Raw genomic sequence first — 21501 nt, 5'->3', positions numbered from 1 at the left:
ATTGTGTGATCAGCTGAATCTGCATGGTCTTAAAGCCTTCATTTAAATTGATTGTGTTATTAATGTTTTTTATAAATACTTTTCATTGTTAGGCTATAGACTACATATACTTATGGAGATCCGGACCTCAGTAACCTCATAGCTGGTTACAACATAATGTTGGTGTTGAGAACTTTCAGACAGCGGACCACATGTTTTAGCTTTGGTGGTGTGTGAAGGAGTTTGGGTCGGGGCTGTGCTGAGCTGCCTAGTGGATGTGTGGGGGCTTGTGGTTCAGGGCTTTGGATCTCTGGGTCTGGGCTCCCCTGGACCTGACCTAGGGCTGGGCAGGGTTGTCACTGGCTCTTGGGTGCTGGTGGTGCTCGAGGGGCTAAGCCCTGGTCTGGAGGGACCTGGCATCCTTTTGCCTAAGGGGGCAGGTGAAAAGGGGACAGGGCTGAATGCTGGGGCCAGTAAGTAAGTTGGCCCCAGTGTGGAGGGCCATTCCTGCCAAACCTCCCAATGACCTCTTCCACCTCTCCCCTCTGGTTATTCAAATCATAACTTTTGTTTGTTACATCTTACTGTTTTGTGTTATTTTTTGTATGTTTCTCTCTCCGTCTCCCTGAACCCGACAACATGCAGTACATTTGATAATTGCTAACTTTGTACTAAGGAGCAACAGCAACAGAAAATGATCGTTTAAATGTAATATGCACTGGTGAAGGATTGGGAGAACCAGAATGACCTGTTCAACACCTTTCAATTGTCAGTGTAGGAGGAACTTGTAACTCCATCTATTCCAGGAAGAGTTTGTTTCGACCATATTTACCTGCTGGAAACATATCTGTTAAAGAGTATCTGTCTGTCGACTCCCCACACAGGTAAGACATTACTTTTACTGAGCACATAGTGTTGAGAGTAAGAACATATAAAATAAGATATCAGTAGCCCCTGCTTCAAGATAGACTGACTTGATGCAATTTTTATGTGTCAGATTTTAATCTAAAATGTTACACAACTTGCCATGTTCTTGAGCTGTGTAGCAGCATTCCGTCGCTATAGATTTTTATCTCAATCCTGGAATGAATCAGACCCACGAGTTGATCCACCACGACCAGTGTATTTTGTTTGTCCTCAAAGAGCGGCAAACCGGGGGGTCTGAAAGTATAATGGCGACACGACAATAGCTATCAGGTTAACAATAAAGTAAAATAACGGAGCTAGCTGTCCTCCAATTCGCTACAAAGTGGACAAGCCATACTGTCCATGTCTTCCTAGTACCCTGTGAGCTGATATGTGCCAGTGGCGTTTCTTTATTTCTTACATTTTTGTATCAGTTTTGGCACACAGGACTGCACAGATCACAGAGGACGCTCGCTAGTTAACCTAGTTTTAAACTTTTTGATGGCTAAATATTTTAAATGAATGAAATTAGTGAGACCATCTACATTTTTTAGAACCTCATACTAGTATAAAAACTCAAAAGGAGAAATCAAGAAAGATCACTAACAAGTGTCTTGGTTATACAAGACTGAGTGCAAAAATAGCAAGTTACTGGAACACGTTTGAATATTTAGAAAGCGTGTCACAATAAACTTAGTCTAATATCTTTTAGGACAGATGCATACATAAGGTCTGTAGCTTTACTTACTTTTCTTGAATACAGTATTAAGTCTTTAGTTGTTGTACTTTTATATAATTACAGTTGCAGGAAAACTATGTGAACCCTTTGGAATTACCTGGATTTCTGCATAAATTGGTCATAAAATGTGATCTGATCTTCATCTAAGTCACAACAATAGACAAACACAGTCTGCTCAACTCAAAATAAGTCAAATTAAGCATCCCTAAAAATGAGAATAAGGTGTTACAAATACTCTACAGGGCAATTAGCCCAGATGCCTTAAGTTACTGCAGTCAGTCTCAGCTCTTCATCTGCAAGCGATGGAGATTGGCCACGCCCACACATGACCCCGCAGGGCGTCACACCAGTTATTAAATCAAGTGGTTCACATACTTTAAGCAGACTGTTTGTCTATTGTTGTGACTTAGATGAAGATCAGATCACATTTTATGACCAATTTATGCAGATATCCAGGTAATTCCAAAGGGTTCACATAGTTTTCCTGTAACTGTAATTATATAAAAACAACTAAAGACTTCATCATACTGTATTCAAGAAAAGTAAGTAAAGCTACAGACCTTATGTATGCGTCTGTCCTAAAAGATATTAGACTAAGCTTATTGTGACACACTTTCTAAATAATCAAACGTGTTCCAGTAACTTGCTATTTTTGCACTCAGTCTTGTGTAACCAAGACACTTGTTAGTGATCTTTCTTGATTTCTCCTTTTGAGTTTTTATACTAGTATGAGGTTGTAAAAACTGTAGATGGTCTCAATAATTTCATTCATTTAAAATATTTAGCCATCAGTTTAAGTTTAAAACTAGGTTAACTTGCAAGAGTCCTGGGCAACTGGCAGTTTTCTTGTTTTTTCACAACCCCAACTCCAGGAAAGAGGAATAATGAATCTAAAATTATTGTATTATTGTTTTAATATTAACAATCAATCAAATATTAAAAAAGTCCCCTCTATGCTACCTGCCAAGCGCCAGTTACTACTCTAACAAAATCTTTTTCTGAGGTATCAGTAATGACAAGAAAAAAATAATATTGGGCATAAACTGATTAACTGTTCTGATCACCCACTTAATAAGGAGTTTGATCACCTTATTATACTGCATTCTGACAGCAGATGCAGTCAGATTAAAACATTTACAGACCTCTGTATTTAAAATATTTATTTCACAACCTGTCAAAATCTGTTCCTCAGCTTCCCTTGGCCCCTGCCTCAAGCCCCTGGTCAATTCTCTCAGGCCATGTTATTGCCTTCAGCTCCCCAGACCTGCCTTCCTCTAGATGCCTATCAGATGTCCTTGGACTTTCCCTCCTTTTCTCATGACCTGGCTACTCCCATCCCTTCCCACCTGTTCCTACTTCTCATCTTCCCTGCAGTCACCTGAGCTTCCCACCTGCACCTCATTACCTAATCACTACATACTTTATACCACTTCCTTGTTCCTTTCCAGTTTGTTATGATGCTGTGTGCTTCTTGTCTCGAGTCTCTCTTTCCCCATGCCTTACCTGCATTTTGGCCAGTTGCCTGTTTATTAGATGTTGAATTCCTGCCGGCCCCTTATGCTGGGCAAACACTGTATGGTTTTAGAAATGTCGTTGTTTTCCAACTCCTACTGTACGAGTAAATTTATGCAGAAATCCAGGTCATTTCTAAGGGTTCCCATTCTTCTTCCTGCGACTGAATATAACTTTCAACAGTTGACTTGAAGTGTAACTGAAAAGTTTCTTTCTTTTTCTCTTTTCTCTTTCTTTTTGTAACAACAAACGCGTTATTTCATAGAGTATGCATATACATGTTTGTTGTTCTATTTTTATAGAAAAGTTTTTTTATGAACTTATTTCCCAAGTTTAGTCCCTGAAGCACCTTAAATGCATATTATATATTATCTTGTTGGCTAGTACTTCTGTAAAAGGAAGAAAAGTCAGGTACATTCGATAATAATGTATACTACTATCCTGATGATGTCATGACAATTAAGCAAATTAAGCTTATATTAGTTTATAAACCTTAACAGTAACAATCCGACAAAAAGTCTTTTGCAAATGCACTTTAACATTATATGTACAAGAAATCTACACAACCTCTATATGTATAAGTAAGATAATGTCATTCTACAGTCAGAAACATGGCCTCTGCATTGTCTGAGGAGCAGTTTTGGTGCGTCATCTGTCTGGATATCTTCAAAAACCCTGTCTCCATCCCCTGTGGGCACAATTTCTGCCTGGCATGCATCAAACGTTTTTGGGATTCACAACACAAGTCAGAGTGTCCGCTGTGCAAAGAGGCCTTTAAAAGACGCCCAGAACTCAGGATCAACGTAGGCTTAAAAGACATCACTGAGCAATTTAAAAGGTCTGTTGAAATAGTATTTTTTTTTATTTTATTTTTGTATACTTCTTATAAACAATGTCTTCTACAATAACACCTTCTTTAGCACCACTGTAGGCACTTTTTTCATGTTTGATATAAATTATCCAGATCTCTGTCTTGAATCAATAGGTCTCTAAAGGACAAGCCAGCATACAAGCCAGCCCCAGCAAAGAGACTTAACCCGAGACAACTTTCTAGGTCTGAGGTTAACTGCGACATCTGCCGGGGAAACAAGTTAATGGCGGTTAAGTCATGCCTTGTCTGCCGCAAGTCTTACTGTGAAATTCACCTGACGACTCATCTAAAGGATCAAGTGCTGACGAAGCACGGGCTGACAGATCCGGCCACCTTCATCGCCAGTCACCTCTGCAGAAATCACAATGAGCTGCTGGAGAAGTTTTGCAAGAAAGATCAGACACCTGTTTGTATGAAATGCACACAGATGGACCACAAAAACCATGAGATTGTTCCCATGGAGAAGGAGAGCATAAGGATCAAGGTGAAGAAGAGAGCGTTATTTCATCTAACGATCTACTTCAATCTTTTACCGCTGAGATTTCAAAATTATGCATTTGACAATTTAATTTATTTAGTTTATTGTATCATACAATACAACTGATGGTTTATGCTGCCAATATTGTGTTTGCTTACAAATTATGATACCTTTTACAGACTCAGATGATGAAGACCAAAGCAGAGCTTCAACACATGGTTCAAGACAGAATCAGAAAGTGTGATGAGATTAAGGCTTCAGTGGAGTTGAGCAAAGTAAGTGATTTTAATGTTTTTCAATTATAAACATTTATCGGGCAGAAACTTGTACTGTATGTCCCACTTGTCTTTCAAAAGTGGTGTCATTGTTGTCTCCATTCCTTTGCTTAAAAAAGAAACCAAAGCCCTCTGTCCCAATTGCCCCTGTAAATGCTCTGGCAATTTCTATTTCAGAGTGATAGAAAAAAATGCAGTTGACTTTGTAATCCATCACGCAGTTTGCTACTAGGTCTAAAAGGAACACAAGCAATGGTGTTCCAAGATAAAACACAACTACACTGCTATTTATGATAGTTGGTTGGATCCCTTTGCGTTACCCAAAGACAGACAAAAAAAAAGACAATCAAAAAAGGAAGAGTATTATTGAGAACCACATATGTCGGCAGTAAAAGTAGCAATACCACAATATAAACGCTATGTTACAAGTAAGTCATGCATTAAAACGTTTACTAAAATGCTGACTCAATATGTAAGCTTTCGCCAGAATTTTATTTTAAAACATTCAGAAAGTGAACTAACATCATTAAAAGAATGTGAAGAAGTCACCATTCTGAGCTTCAGCGTTGCGCTTTGTGTTGCAGAGATATACAGGTGCTGTCATAATTAGAATATCATCTATAAAGTTGATTTATTTCAGTAATTCCATTCAAAAAGTGAAACTTGGATATTATATTCATTACACACAGACTGATATATTTCAAATGTTTATTTCATTTAATTGTGATAATTACAACTGACAACTAATGAAAATCCCAAATTCAGAATCTCCGAAAACTGGAATATTACTGAAGACCAATACAAAAAAAGGATTATTAGAAATGTTGGCCAACTGAAAAGTATGAACATGAAAAGTATGAGCATGTACAGCACTCAATACTTAGTTGGGGCTCCTTTTGCCTGAATTACTGCAGCAATGCGGCGTGGCATGGAGTCGATCAGTCTGTGGCACTGCTCAGGTGCTATGAGAGCCCAGGTTGCTCTGATAGTGGCCTTCAGCTTTTCTGTATTGTTGGGTCTGGCGTATCGCATCTTCCTCTTCACAATACCCCATAGATTTTCTATAGGGTTAAGGTCAGGCGAGTTTGCTGGCCAATTAAGAACAGGGATACCATGGTCCTTAAACCAGGTACTGGTAGCTTTGGCACTGTGCAGGTGCCAAGTCCTGTTGGAAAATGAAATCTGCATCTCCATAAAGTTGGTCAGCAGCAGGAAGCATGAAGTGCTCTAAAACTTCCTGGTAGATGGCTGCGTTGACCCTGGACCTCAGAAAACACAGTGGACCAACACCAGCAGATGACATGGGACCCCAAACCATCACTGACTGTGGAAACTTTACACTGGACTTCAAGCAATGTGGATTCTGTGCCTCTCCTCTCTTCCTCCAGACTCTGGGACCTTGATTTCCAAAGGAAATGCAAAATTTACTTTCATCAGAGAACATAACTTTGGACCACTCAGCAGCAGTCCAGAGACGCTTCTAACGCTGTGTCTTGTTCAAGGGTGGCTTTTGAATGGGTTTTGTTTCACAATCTTCTCCAGGGTGCGGTTATCCCTATTGCTTGTACACTTTTTTTCTACCAAATCTTTTCCTTCCCTTCGCCTCTCTATTAATGTGCTTGGACACAGAGCTCTGTCAACAGCCAGCCTCTTTAGCAATGACCTTTTGTGTATTGCCCTCCTTGTGCAAGGTGTCAATGGTCGTCTTTTGGACAGCTGTCAAGTCAGCAGTCTTCCCCATGATTGTGTAGCCTACAGAACTAGACTGAGAGACCATTTAAAAGCCTTTGCAGGTGTTCTGAGTTAATTAGCTGATTAAAGTGTGGCACCAGGTGTCTTCAATATTGAACCTTTTCACAATATTCTAATTTTCTGAGATACTGATTTTGGGATTTTCATTAGTTGTCAGTTATAATCATCAAAATTAAAAGGAATGAACACTTGAAATATATCAGTCTGTGTGGAATGAATGTATACATTATACAAGTTTCACTTTTTGAATGGAATTACTGAAATAATTCAACTTTTTGATGATATTCTAATTATATGACCAGCATCTGTATACTTAAGTTAGCATTCTAAGCAGTTAGCTCTGGCTGTCCATTCTCATAATACCTCTTATGCCTTGAGATGCTATAGTGAGCCGAGGGTTTCTGACAAGAATACACACCCATAATCTGCTATAAATTATATATATTATATAGATATAAATGATGTGAATGTGAGAATAATAAAATATGCATCCCATGCTTGCCATTCCCTTTTATTTCGCAGTCCCGCTTACTGCTGTTTTCCTGGAGTTTCAATTCCTTTGATTTTCCCCTCTACACAAAGAAATAGCGAAAATAAATATCATTAAAACTCTGCACTTCTGTTATGACCCAGCTCGGGAAGGGAAGGGGAATGGTTTTGGTATAATGCAAATTATTTATTAAGGCACAGAGAGTTCACAAAAAAGATTCTACCAACTCAAACCGCTAAAAATTATATAAACCAAAGAACACCCCCCCCCCAAAAAAAAAAAAAAAAAAAGATTACTAACGATGATATGTTACCACCTATTTGTTTGGTGCATGTGGCCATGAATTACACATTTAAGAAAAAGTACAAAAAGTGAAAGTAAAACAAAATTGCAGAATAGCCCATTTCAAAATAATTTACCGTTACAATAACTGCTGGGAAGCTTAGGGATCAATAATGTTTTATCTTTATCTATATTACATCATCATTTATATTTTGCCATTTTGATACAGTTATCAAATAAATGTGGTTGAGTTAATAGTACAATATTAGTAGTGCTGTAGAAGACGAAAGTAGCAGAAAATGGAAATACTCAAGTGAAGTACCTCAGTTGTACAGTACTTGAGTATAAGGGTGTGAGTATAAGGAAAAGGTCCACAATTCAAGTTCATAACATATTTAATAAACTGGATAAAGGGATCAAATTCTTCAAAGAACTCCAGCAGCCACTGACATTTACAGCTGACAAGAGGTCGCCTCGCTTACACCCAGTGTCTGCCAAAGTGGCACTGATTTATTTTTTTTTTTTTTTAGGATGAAACTGCTTTGTCTTTAATGTTTTAATGACCGGGTCCATTTGTTTGTTGTTGGAGAGGAGACTACCTCAGTGGTTATCTAACTCCATCCACTGATGGGTTCCATTCTTTTAGTTGCGTTATTTTATATATTAATTCATATTGATTTATGCATGTCTGCAGGTATATAAAGAAAGAGAGATACAGGCAAGTGTTCATGTCTTTACCATGGTGAACAGCGTTATTGAGAGAAACATGGCTTTGCTCATTGAGGAGATCGAGCAGAAGTTTGAAGCAGCTGAAAAGACAGCAGAGAAGCATCTCAGAGAGCTCAGGGAGGAAATCGACGAATTGCAGATGAGATGCACTGAGCTGCATCACCTGGAGCAATCCGAGGACCCTCTTCATCTCATACAGGTTAGAAAATACAAAGATGCCCTCTATTAATGTTTTCATTTACACTGGATTATTTACCAAAGAAACACTCTACCAAATGTATTAAATAAATACAAGCACAAATCCTGACAACACCTCTTTTTTTCACACTCACGAGTAATGTGTGTCACTGTTGTCCTGTTTCACTGTAGAGTTTCCCCTTTATGGGTGCTCCACTGTCCACTAAAGACTTGTCTGAGGTCAGAGTTCACTCAGACAACTACATGGGGAAAGCGAGGAGAACTTTCTCCAAGCTGGTGGATGTCTGCCACGAACTTGAAAAGAAACTGTCTGCAGAAGGTCAGTAACTTTACGATTTGTGAGTTACCAAATAGTTACTCATACAACACAAGGTTACAATAATTCAAAAGTACATGCAGCCTTTTTTACTGTATATTTGAAACCCTCATGTCTAGTTCTACTGCTCAAATGCCATTTGCCAAATGGATTAGACAGTTGTTTCATTTTGTTTTCACAAAACTGACATTTAATTTTCTTTTCATTTTGTAGAAATGAGGGAGGCAAATCAATTTGCAGGTATGTGTATGGATATGTACTTATTGTGTAAATTTTTGCAGCATCTAGTGGTGAGGTTGCGAATCAGTCCACTGCTCACCCCTGCCTTTCCAAACAGAAAGGAGAATCTGGTGCCCGACACAGGACAAATGATATCGTTGTCTGAGTCAGCAGAGAGTAGCCAGTCAAGCAATGAGGTTTCGATAGATATATGAACACATTATATTTACTTTATTATTCAGCAAAACCATATGTTTTTTTGGCATTGTACAACACAAGGTTGTGCAACGAAAAGAAAGTTTGAAGTCTCTTCATGCTACACACACAGAACTTAACTTAGAACGTAACTTAGAAAATTAAATGTGTGTTAAAGTATGGTTACATAAAAAATAAATTAAATTAGTTCAAACAATATATACAGTTATTTATAAACATATGTACAGACATGTATAAGAAGTTAAAAAGGTTAAAAAGTCTCAAGTTTGGGAAACAGAGTCCATCTTGACTGTGTTTGAGCACCAAGCATCATCTCATCTTGCCGGAATCTTGCGCTCTGAACATGAACCGCCTGCCGACTGCTTGATCCGGGATGTTGATAGACCAGGTCTCTGTAAAGATGTGAGCACAGCCGTCTCTGATTTCTGTTGCTTGGCCGACATGTGTGCCATTTCTTCAGACCTGACTTTTAGTAGTAGCTTTAAGCTATAATTGTTATTGTTGTTATTGAGAATATTATTATAACTGCTACATGACGTTCGCATTCCCCTTTAATACTTTTATTTTACAGTACCGCAATCTTACATTTTGTTACATCTTGGGAGGGTGGCTCATCTGGACTAACATACCAAAGTAAATGTAGAACATCTCAAAACAATCACATTTAGTGCAAGTATAATTATGGCCACTGACATTGAAAATGTAAGCCAGAGTGTGTAATATTTTCACTGTTTCTGTACCACAGTCCATTATGAACAACATCAATGGGGAAAATGCCAGGTACGGGGTCATTTGAGCCAAAAGCTGAGAGAGATATTTTACATCACGAAAAGGATGTGACATTATGCATTTCAGACCAGAAACCATCATGGCATGCTTCTATAAATGGAAGACAGACAGTTTTCAACTCTTTTTGTGGATTTGGATTTGAGTTGTGGGAGAGGTACAAAAATGGGAAGTCCATTCATTAGGTGGCACGGGACATGATGATAAACAGGATGACTTTAAAGCAATGCATTGACAACTTGGAAACATGCCTGCAATAATACAATAGTTATCCATAAACATATAACATAAATATCACACAGAAATACAAAACTTAATTATAATGTGGCAGCCAGAGCTCAAAGTGGTAAATAATAGGTGCCGCTACTTCCAATTTACATCTTGCCGTGTGTACCTCCTGGAAAATCCCCCCCATCCACAACCTGTAGAGGTAACTAGGTTTTATTGGTGTTTTAGTATATTAGTTACATTAAACTGAAAATATAGGCCTCATGTTAGTATAATATTGATAAATGTATAGGTTACACCTTATTTGGACAATCTGCCTACAAGAGTATTTGTAACATTTAAACAGCTTATCAGTTGAGATTCAACAATTCAGCTGATTCACAAATAAAACCATTTTCTGATATTACACCACTGTGGTTAAGGTTTGATTAGGGCTATTGTTAGTGTATTATTATAATTGCAGATAACGGTATGTAGCTTACCACTAGTAACTGGACAAAACAACAGTTTCATTTTTCTGGGTTGTTTTCATTTATTACATCCTTGTGCATGAAAACTGTCCACAGTAGTAGTCTCATTTGTTAATGCTTAGTAGTCATTAGTCAATAATTGCCATTTTGCAGAATGTATGTATGGCACCCGAGCTTCTCCCTACTCTTTCTCCATGATTTGCAGGGATGCGACAGGTGAGTGTCACTTAGTGTCCTGAGATGCTGTTATGGAGAAGGCAGAAAAGAGTACCGGCAGCTTGTGAGAAGTATCTGTACAGAAGAAATAGTCCCTGGTTGCAGCACAGAGTAGTTACATAGGCTTCCCACTGTTTTCTAGTAGTCCTAACATAAAAAGCTCAGCTTTTTTTTGTTTTCATTTAGACTCTAAGGTATTGCATATGTGACAAGAATAAGCAAATAGTTGAAAATAGTGGAGTTTAGACTTTCAAACCCATAGAAAATTGTTTTTGCTCTGGAACAAGGAGCAAATGTGTTTTTTGGAAATGGCTGACATGGACCTGGGATGACCAGGAACATATAAAACTTCAATTAAATTTTAGGAAGAAGCAGCCAACACAAAATTACACAAACAGTAAAACTGGTTGTGGTTAAGACTAGAAGATTAAAAATGGCAGTGATCATTATAGTAATATTAATGATAATGACAGTAAGATTATTAATAATTGTAGCAGACTCCACAGCTTCGAAGCCAGAAACATTGACAGAAAGTGAGAGAAAGGGAGAGAGGAGAGGGCCAAAAATCACAAAACTATGGGAAGAGGGGGAAGTTGAGTTAATGGGACCAGAATGCATGCAGATGGAAAGGAAGAGGGGGAGAGATGTGTCCTCTTTCACATGTGTTTTGGGTGATTTGAAGACAGAATCACTGCAATATTCAAATTTTGGGTAATTTATTTCTTGAAATCTGTAGACTCTGAATATCAAATTTATGTTCTTTTTTTATCAATTATTCCCAATGTATATCTTCTGTTCCTGTCCAGTGGATGTGACTATGGATCCTGTAACTGCTGCAGGCTGGCTGATTCTGTCCCCAGATGGAAAAAAGGTAAAGTGTGACGGACTTAAATGTGACAAAATTGTGTATGACATTGTCCTTCAAGATGGTGCTGTGCCAGGGCCGTTTATAAGGGGCCCCAGGCAAAGGGATCTGGCTTACTGGCGGATTGCAAACCAACCTATTTGGGTGCATACCGTCACCGCCACCGCTACCATCTTAACTGGCACTGCGAACTAGTAGGTTTGTTGTGCAGAAAACTAGGGGATAGGGGCCACCGCTCTGCTCTGAGCCCTAGGCAATTGCCTGCTTAGCCCACCCAGTTGTGATGGCTTTGTCTTGCACTTAGGGTTAAATAAGCTGGTTTCTGTGGATTTGTCTGCTTAGAGATGGTTCACGTTATATCGATGATAGAGTTCAATCTGTTGGTTTTTTTTATAAGAACTTTATTGAAATCCTAACACAGATCAGTCAATCCATATATTAACTAAACAACAAATACCAAGCAACACAGTATAAACCATACACAAAATTAAATCTGAATATACTAAACTAATGTGTGCAGTTATGTCTAAATACAAAGTCAAAGTTAATTTTATTGACTTATAGACTAGCCTTTCAAAGCACTTCATGATCGTGTAAGTCGATAGGGTAGTAGTCATTGAAGCTGGAGGTGGTGACTTCTTTGGAATAGGAATGATTTTGCTTTTTAAGCATCTGGGGATTACAGCCTGACACAGTAAGGTATTGGGAATGTCTGTGTGGTGTCTGAACAATAATGCTGCGACAATGTGTTGAGAAGAAATCCGCTCATAAAAGTTTATTACATCAAGGAGTTCAGCATCATTTACAAGCTCTGCAGCAGCTTGGAGAGTGACCCAGCCCGATGGCCACTCTGTCTTTCTGTACATCAAACGTAGCTTATATAGGACATGTGTAGGTGTATGTTAGATACCATAGAAGGGTTCAGTGCTATTCTGAGGTAACAAAATAAGGTTTAGAGGTCAAATTCTATAGAAGGGTTCAGTCCCTACATAACCACCAATCGCTACTCTCCCCTTAGGTCACTGACCCTCTGTCCAGCTGCTACAGTGCTATTTTAAACTGTTATGCGTCAAATACACATATATTATACAATACATCTGTAAGGACATCCTTCAGCTCCCTGTCGACCAGGGTTGTTATCTGGACCCATTTGCTGTTGATGGTTTAAAATCAAGAAACACATATGGAGCTGAGGGGGTGGAACAGCAACTATAACAAGTGTAATTATGAAAAGATTGGATGAGAATCACTGGTACATATGTAAAAGGCATCAGGATACCTGTGTCTTTATTTAAAGACCTTGCTAATTAAAGCTAAGGTGGGCAATGTTTAAGAGACAGCTAGATTGTGCGTCCAGGTAGACAAGCAAGTAGGCTAATAACCCTGACACCAGATCACAGGATAGTTTGGGTTTAAAAGTTCCTCATACTAACTCTGACCTAGGGAAAACTGGTTTTGTTAGTATGCGCCAATGAAAGAGAGAGACACCCTCTGAGAAACTTGAAAGCTGAACTACTGTTTTTCTAAAAATATCTGTGATTGTTCTAATTAGTGTGGCTCTGTGTGTGTGTGTGTGGATGACGGTTGATTTTGTGTGAATAATTGACTTGCTGGTATCTTATGTATTTCATTTGTTTTCAGGTCTCCCTTTCATAAGATTTCTTAAGATCAGTGAGATTTCATGCGTAAAGCTATATTCACCAAATGCAACGTGATGATAATTACACCACAATTAAAAACATTCCTTACAATGTCCATAGTGTGTAAACTGAAAGTCAGTTGTTATTTTCATTTACAATGGTGATGATCCACAGGTGAGTCTTGGCAGCCAGCAGTGGAAACCCTCTCCCTCTGACGACGTCCGCAGGTTCGATTCCTGCGTCTCTGTTCTGGGAAAACAAAAATTCACCACCGGAAAAAGCTACTGGGTGGTTGAGGTAGGAAATCAGCCTCCAATCACAATTTGAACCTCAAACACTATTGACTCTCCACCAGCTGGTCCATCCTTACAAACGTGCTTACATGCATTATTGCAATCCTAAAAATTAGGTTTTAAGCTAAATATCTAGATTTTTTTAATCCCCCATTGTCTATAATAGTGCAACCATAAACACTGATTCTTGGATTTAGTTAGATGTGGTTTCTATAAAGCGACAGAAAGGCAGATCCAGAACAGAAGGTGTAGAAGACCATTACTGACCTACCGCCAATCCCATCATGCTGGATGATGCAGGCAGCATTATGTTCACCACGGCGTCTTGAGATTCTTTCGTGTCCCTTTACCAGCAGCTCTTGTTGCACCATTATTTGCTTGCCTGTCTAACTCTCTACTCTGTATATTGTGTTTCAGGTGGGAGAAAAAACAGACTGGGATCTTGGTGTGGCCAAAGAGTCCATAAAGAGGAAGGGGCCCATCACAGTTCGTCCTGACAGCGGTTACTGGGCGATCTGCCGGCGGAAAGGTGGCAGTCTCAGTGCTTGTGCCGGCCCCTGTGTCACCCTCAACCTCCAGGAAACCCCTCAGAAAGTGGGCATCTACCTGGACTATGAAGAAGGATTGGTGTCTTTCTACGACGCAGAAGCAAAGACTCACATTTATACTTACAGTGGATGTAACTTCACTGAGGCTCTCTACCCGTACTTAAACCCCTGTCTTCATGACAATGGGAAGAACACTGCCCCATTGATTATCTGTCCTGTTAACGTTGGGTTCACTGAAGAGACTGCAGCTTTTTGAACAGGAGATTGAGGGCACACTTGTTTAGACGGCAAAGTTCATGAACATTTCCTTATCTATTATGACATTGTCATTTGCAACCCTTTCCTCATCGCCTTGACCAGCGCTGCTCTCTCCAGCTTCATCCAAATGTACTTTAGTTTCTCTGTGTCTATTGACACATTATCACTGTTGTTTCTGGGTCTCCCTCGTTTTGTCTTCGCTTGTGGGTTCTATGTTAGGGCACGTCTGGTTATATTGGTTTTGGGCTTCCACAGGATGCGTCCAACCCCACTTCCTTTTCCTCATCTTGGTGTTCGGCCAGTATAACTTCAAGATGGATCTTAGGTACTGTAGACAAAGATCTGGGTTTTGTAAGTGTGTTTCTCCGCTGTATAGCAGCAGGGATTTAACACTGGTGTTGAATAGCAAGAGTCTGGTTCTTCGCAACTTGGCTTGAATAAATTAACCTTAACATTTTTTTAGCTGATTTGAAAAACAATCTGATAAATGACCACAGAATAATCCGAACCGTGAGTTTAGTGATCTGTTGAACCACTACCTTCAAAGCTCAGGTACTCTCCTACCCTAATGCCCTTTAAATAGGTGTGCCGTCTTGCTGAGAATACATCCACATCTCAACCAATGTGTGCATTACTGCTTCTATAAAGATACAAAGATACACTTCCTGATGTTTGTTGTCATCCCAAAATGGTCAGGATCTTCAGAAAGCACAAGCATTTAGAAGCATACATAAGACAAACAAATTAATAAACTCATTCACCAATTTGGCAATGAATAAAGAAACACTGAAAGGGAAACATGAAAAGCTAGTAATAACAATTGTAGCAGAGGGTGTCCAGTAGGAACATGGGGGCAGCAGGTGACTCGCAACCACAGATCCACACTCAGAGCCAGAAACGCCTGCAGGAAGTGATGGGAGGAGAGAGGAGAGGGACGAGAAAGCACAAGACTCCTGGAAAGGGAAGATTTTTGAAGACATTCTCCTCTAATTCAAAAGGCTTATTTTTAACTTCAATCCAGGCATTTAATCTCAATCACCTAGAAAATAGTTGAGGTCGTGTGTGAGTCATTAGTTTCACCTAGCTGTCATACAGTATTGTTATGTAATTCAGAATCAGACATTTTTATTGATACCCGAGGGCAAAACTCTGTGTCACAGTTGCACACATTGCACAGCAAGGCAAAAGGAATATAAATAATAATAGAAAGTTGGTGTATATAAAAAAGTATAAAAATATCAGAGTAAAAATATAAACTACAAAGAAAATATAAAGGATTGTGGATATTTACAATATTAATTACTTAAAGCTGGGGTAGGCAACATTGCAGAAAGAGACAGTTACATTTTGTTTTATTTGTAGAATTGCTTGTTTATTTGCGTGGGCACTGTGATTAAAAAGAAAACAGGGAGTGATTTTGAATACCTTGTATGTTCTAATGATGTGGAACTGTCGATACAGTTATGTTTATGCATTTGTTTAAATAATCCCCACTTTATCGTCAATTTTTATGCACATAAATGTTTGGCATTAGTTTTAGAAATGTTCCACAGTATTCTGATTTACAGTGGGTACGGAAAGTATTCAGACCCCTTTAAATTTTTCACTCTTTGTTTCATTGCAGCCATTTTCCAAAAATCAAAAAAGTTCATTTTATTTCTCAGTAATGTACACTCAGCACACCATCTTGACAGAAAAAAACAGAAATGTAGAAATTTTTGCAAATTTATTAAAAAAGAAAAACTGAAATATCACATGGTCATAAGTATTCAGACCCTTTGCCGTGACACTCATATTTAACTCAGGTGCTGTCTGTTTCTTCTGATCATCCTTGAGATGGTTCTACACCTTCATTTGAGTCCAGCTGTGTTTGATTATACTGATTGGACTTGATTAGGAAAGCCACACACCTGTCTATATATAAGACCTTACAGCTCACAGTGCATGTCAGAGCAAATGAGAATCATGAGGTCAAAGGAACTGCCTGAAGAGCTCAGAGACAGAATTGTGGCAAGGCACAGATCTGGCCAAGGTTACAAAAAAATTTCTGCTGCACTTAAGGTTCCTAAGAGCACAGTGGCCTCCATAATCCTCAAATGGAAGACGTTTGGGACGACCAGAACCCTTCCTAGAGCTGGCCGTCCGGCCAAACTGAGCTATCGGGGGAGAAGAGCCTTGGTGAGAGAGGTAAAGAAGAACCCAAAGGTCACTGTGGCTGAGCTCCAGAGATGCAGTCGGGAGATGGGAGAAAGTTGTAGTAAGTCAACCATCACTGCAGCAATCCACCAGTCGGGGCTTTATGGCAGAGTGGCCCGACGGAAGCCTCTCCTCAGTGCAAGACACATGAAAGCCCGCATGGAGTTTGCTAAAAAACACCTGAAGGACTCCAAGATGGTGATAAATAAGATCCTCTGGTCTGATGAGACCAAGATAGAACTTTTTGGCCTTAATTCTAGGCGGTATGTGTGGAGAAAACCAGGCACTGCTCATCACCTGTCCAATACAGTCTCAACAGTGAAGCATGGTGGTGGCAGCATCATGCTGTGGGGGTGTTTTTCAGCTGCAGGGACAGGACGACTGGTTGCAATCGAGGGAAAGATGAATGCGGCCAAGTACAGGGATATCCTGGACGAAAACCTTTTCCAGAGTGCTCTGGACCTCAGACTGGGCCGAAGGTTTACCTTCCAACAAGACCCTAAGCACACCGCTAAAATAACGAAGGAGCTGTTCTTGAATGGCCCAGCCAGAGCCCTGACTTAAACCCAATTGAGCATCTCTGGAGAGACCTGAAAATGGCTGTCCACCAACGTTTACCATCCAACCTGACAGAACTGGAGAGGATCTGCAAGGAGGAATGGCAGAGGATACCCAAATCCAGATGTGAAAAACTTGTTGCATCTTTCCCAAAACAACTCATGGCTGTATTAGATCAAAAGGGTGCTTCTACTAAATACTGAGCAAAGGGTCTGAATACTTATGACCATGTGATATTTCAGTTTTTCTTTTTTAATAAATTTGCAAAAATTTCTACATTTCTGTTTTTTTCTGTCAAGATGGTGTGCTGAGTGTACATTACTGAGAAATAAAATGAACTTTTTTGATTTTTGGAAAATGGCTGCAATGAAACAAAGAGTGAAAAATTTAAAGGGGTCTGAATACTTTCCGTACCCACTGTACATTTATAAATTGAGAAGAAGTTTGATCTTAAAATACCACAGGTTAATGATGCCCTGCAGAACATTCTCAGGTTATATAAGAAAAACTTATCCACATTAAGACATCAGTCACACGCCTGGTTTTCATTTGCCATGGTTTTCAAGTGGCCAAAGAATCTTAGAGAACCAACTGTATAGTGCCATTAGGATATACAGTCTACGCCTATACAGTAGGCGTAAACATAAACAACAGTATGCATTCAAAGCCAAAAGAAAACATGTACAGTACATTGTGCAAAGGCACAAGCAGACTGCACCATGTTTTTTCAGTTTCACAGGCTTTGAGTTTTAAAGGCTAATACTGGTTTGTTGACTTTAATGCAACTAAAAAAAAGAGAAAGTAATCAGCAGCATTGAGTATTTTTCCTTTTTGACCCAAATCATCAGCAGTTTGTAAACGGATCATTTGTCTTCTTTTGATGTTGTTCGTTGTCACTATTATATAACTGCTATATCAAATTGTTGTTTGCCAGACCTCATTTACAGCTGATATATGCTGCTAATTAGCAATCATGTTAATATAAAACAGCTGAGAAGTTTAAGTAAATATCCATGGGGTGTTTTCATTATTTTGTCATCGTGAGGGAATTTCCCTTAGTGGGCTTAATGAGGTAACAAATGATGTACAGGCCAGAAACATGTCACACTCAGAGACACATATTCAGTCCAGTAAAAAATGACCTTGTTTAGGATTTGTTGTTCACTGTATTGGACAGTAAAGGGATAAATAGTGTGCAACCAAGAAGGCGTCTTCAGATTTGGTTTGGCATTACACTTTGTTTGACTCAGTACTGCTGATGCCTTTGTCTCCTCATACGAGCTTCTTTAAACAATGCTCTGCATTGATTAGTGTGTTTTGTTTACATTTGTGAAGAAAAGAGACAAATGACCATAAGATCAGGGTTTTTTTCTGAGGGTGTAAGCTTTCATTGTACAAAATACTGTATATTCTTTTGCATGAAAAATCATAAACTTTATGAAACATTTACATTTGTTTTTGACATTTCTCTCAAATTTTAATTTGGTCTAAATGTCCTTATTTATGGAATTATTATTAGACTAAAACATCTATTAAAATACTTTAACATTATAGTTTATAATTGTAAAAAAATCTTTTGACTTGTTGCTAAATCTGTGCAGAATCATCACACATTAATGAATACCCAGCATAGTGCTGTTAGTTTTTCATGATTGACATTTGTAGACAAACAGCTCTTGTCAACACATTGCTCAAAAATAGCCAACTTACAACACTTCGAAAAGCATGTTGGGGTTAATGACAGGTAAAGTGTTCATTTTGACAGCACCCCTTCAGTTTGACTTCCTATGTTTCACAGTTGCTCTGCAGGTAATCCAGGTTCTGTCAGTTTCTTATATTCCTCCTGCAGGGCTGTTTCATTGGTCCACTGATGTGCGAAGGCATGATTTTACCATTGTCTGATTTACAATTACACTTACTCATTTGGCAGATGCTTTTATCCAACGCGACTCACATTTGAGGAACAACATACAAGCATCAGTAAAAGTGAGAGATCTATGACCAACAATAGATACTAGTGAAAGCTGTAAAATATTTAGAAGCGATGAACTGGGAAAAATGATAGGACCGTTAACTAGAACTGCCACACTCTTTCAGAAATAAATCTTATTCAACTCTGTCAACAGCGTAGCCTCCACCACTCACCTACTGTTACATTAAACAAACTGCTGTGACCCGCGAGGAAACCCAGCGTTGCTACTCCTCAGTAAGGAAAGTAGCTATTGGCTGACCTAAAAGTGGTTAGAAGTTGCTAAAAGACGTTAACACCTAATTTGCATAATCAGCCATGTGCAAGTAATTGTCATGGATGCTGTAGGAGAGTGGAATAATGTCGCGTGAGAGACAAAAAGTGAAAAACAAACACCCTAAATACCTTTAAAACTACAATCATGTAGTTCTAAACATATCTGCGCATGTATGATTCATTTAAAGTCTCTGGACTCGGAGGGGAGAACTTCTCCTGCTCTGACTGCTGCGTGAGGACTGGGCCGCCTATGAGTGCTTTGGGACGGGGAAGCTCTTTATGAAGAGTAAGAACGAAAAACTGTTTTCACGTCAGAGTCTCCAAAAGTCTCCAATAACGCCAGAAAACGTCACTACATTTGTCTATTTTGAAAAAGAGTCTGAAAACTCGCTAAATATAGCGACAAACTCTGTAAATCGGCAACACTGACGAAACCGGGAAAGGTTAATGAATAACGGGGTGTAGGAAGTACGGTGAATGTTTTCAGGAGAGGAGAAGTGATGAGGGCTATTTTTATTATTATTTAACTCATGTATTTGAATGACATTTGACCAACTCACCATGATCACATACTTTCCTTTATTTGTTCAGGTAGACTCCAGTCAGCTGATAGTGTTGTTTGGCAGTGTGTTGTTAGCAGGGGAGCTGCAGACCGCCCTAACATTTTTTTAGCTGATTTGAAAAATTTGTGTGTGTGACCACGGAATGATCCGAACTGTGAGTTCTGTGATCCGTTGCACCAATACCATCAAAGCTCAGGTACACTCCTACCCTGGTATTCAGGTACCCTCCTAACTGGATGCCCTTAAAAAAAGGTGTGCCCTCTTATTGAGAACACTTCCACATCTTGACCAATCTGCACATTACCGCTTCTTCGAAGATAAACTTCCTGATGTTGGTTGTTGCACCTAGTCCTCTGCAAATTTTACTACGTGCTACACTGGCCAAATCTTTAGAAAGCACAAACATTTAGAAGGATACATAAGACACATTTAGAAACTTTTTCACCAATTTGACAATGCATAAAGGACCACTGCAAAAAGGGAGACATGTAACAATGTCTCAACAACGATGTTTCCTGGGGACACTAAAAACTGACGAACATGCCAGTAATCAGCAAACATTACATTTAGCTGACACGTTTATCCGAAGTCACTTACAATTACTATACATGTCAGAAGTCACACACCTCTGAAGCAACTTGGGGTTAAGTGTCTTGCTCAGGGACACAGTAGTGAATGTGTCACAGCAGGGAGTTGAACCCAGGTCACTCACACCAAAGGCATGTGTCTTATCCCCTGAGCCATAAATACTCTTGGCTAATGTGACTCTTGCAATCAGATTGTTAAAACTAATAAGAACATTGTGAAATAATTTTCCAACACCATTGATGAGTTGTTAACATCAAACCGTATGTTTGGGTGCGTTCATTGGCGCCCCCTTCTGAAAGTTTCAGTTGTGTTGTAATTCCATTTTGTTGTGTGCAGATTTACTTGCTTTAGATTCTTGAAGACTTTCTCCTCTAATTCAAAAGGCTTATTTTCAACTTAAATCTAGGCATTTAACCTCAATCACCTAAAGAGTCGTTTAGGTCACGCGAGACATTAGTTTGACCTTCCTGTCATACAGTGGTGGAATGTAATTAATTACTTAAACTCAAGTACTTTACTTTAAGCTGAAGTAGGCAACGTTGCAGAAACTTGCAAGAGACAGTTACATTTTGTTTTATTTGTACAATTGCTTGTTGTTTGTTTGCATGTGTTTTTTTAAGTTGCTGTTAAGATATCTGGGAGCACAAGCGGGCACTGTGATAAAAAAAAAAACAGGGAGTGATTTTGAATACCTGATAGTATGTTCTAATGATCTGGTTCTGAAAATAACAATCAACTTAAGCCATTTTTAGTACTGTGGAACTATCGATACAGTTCAGAATCACAATCAGCTTTATTTGCCAGGTATGTGTACACAAAACGAGGAATTTGAGTCAGGATTGTACATTGCTGACAATGTGGTAACTCATAACTTAATACAATAATAAAATCAGACACAGGCTAAATTATAAAGAACACATATATACACACTATAAACAAAAACAAAATAGAAAGATTGAGTCAATAGTGCAATGAACAGAGTGTAAAGGATGCAGGAGTAAATTATTATTACCATTATTATTACTAAGTTCATGTCGGAGATGGATGAGATATACTTGTACACATTCACAGACATGCATACATGT

At 38.9% G+C, this 21501-nt stretch overlaps 1 protein-coding gene across 1 annotated transcript; it reads left to right on the top strand.

Moving 5' to 3' along the window:
- Positions 1–746: 746 nt before the first annotated feature.
- Positions 747–15952, top strand: LOC119913215 (E3 ubiquitin-protein ligase TRIM21-like). The gene is made up of 10 exons (XM_038732580.1): positions 747–863; positions 3740–3974; positions 4122–4491; positions 4665–4760; positions 7979–8212; positions 8383–8530; positions 8741–8767; positions 11469–11533; positions 13342–13464; positions 13878–15952. The coding sequence occupies exons 2-10, from the start codon at positions 3748–3750 to the stop codon at positions 14262–14264; spliced, it is 1677 nt and encodes a 558-aa protein (XP_038588508.1). The 5' UTR covers positions 747–863; positions 3740–3747; the 3' UTR covers positions 14265–15952.
- The last annotated feature ends 5549 nt before the right edge of the window (positions 15953–21501 follow it).

Source organism: Micropterus salmoides, unplaced genomic scaffold (genome assembly GCF_014851395.1).
Source record: "Micropterus salmoides isolate LMB-PRFRI ecotype aquatic unplaced genomic scaffold, ASM1485139v1 Ms_hic_scaffold_2, whole genome shotgun sequence".
Lineage (NCBI taxonomy): Eukaryota > Metazoa > Chordata > Actinopteri > Centrarchiformes > Centrarchidae > Micropterus > Micropterus salmoides.
Note: the sequence above shows the minus strand (reverse complement) of the source record. Positions and strands in the feature narration are given on the sequence as shown.

Bases quoted from the DNA above. Each gene is read 5' to 3' on its own strand.
- LOC119913215 (XM_038732580.1), top strand. From the start codon at position 3,748: ATGGCCTCTGCATTGTCTGAGGAGCAGTTTTGGTGCGTCATCTGTCTG. The intron at 4,761-7,978 runs GTAAGTGATTTT...GCATGTCTGCAG, and splicing joins CTTCAGTGGAGTTGAGCAAA to GTATATAAAGAAAGAGAGAT. The intron at 8,768-11,468 runs GTATGTGTATGG...GTTCCTGTCCAG, and splicing joins GGAGGCAAATCAATTTGCAG to TGGATGTGACTATGGATCCT.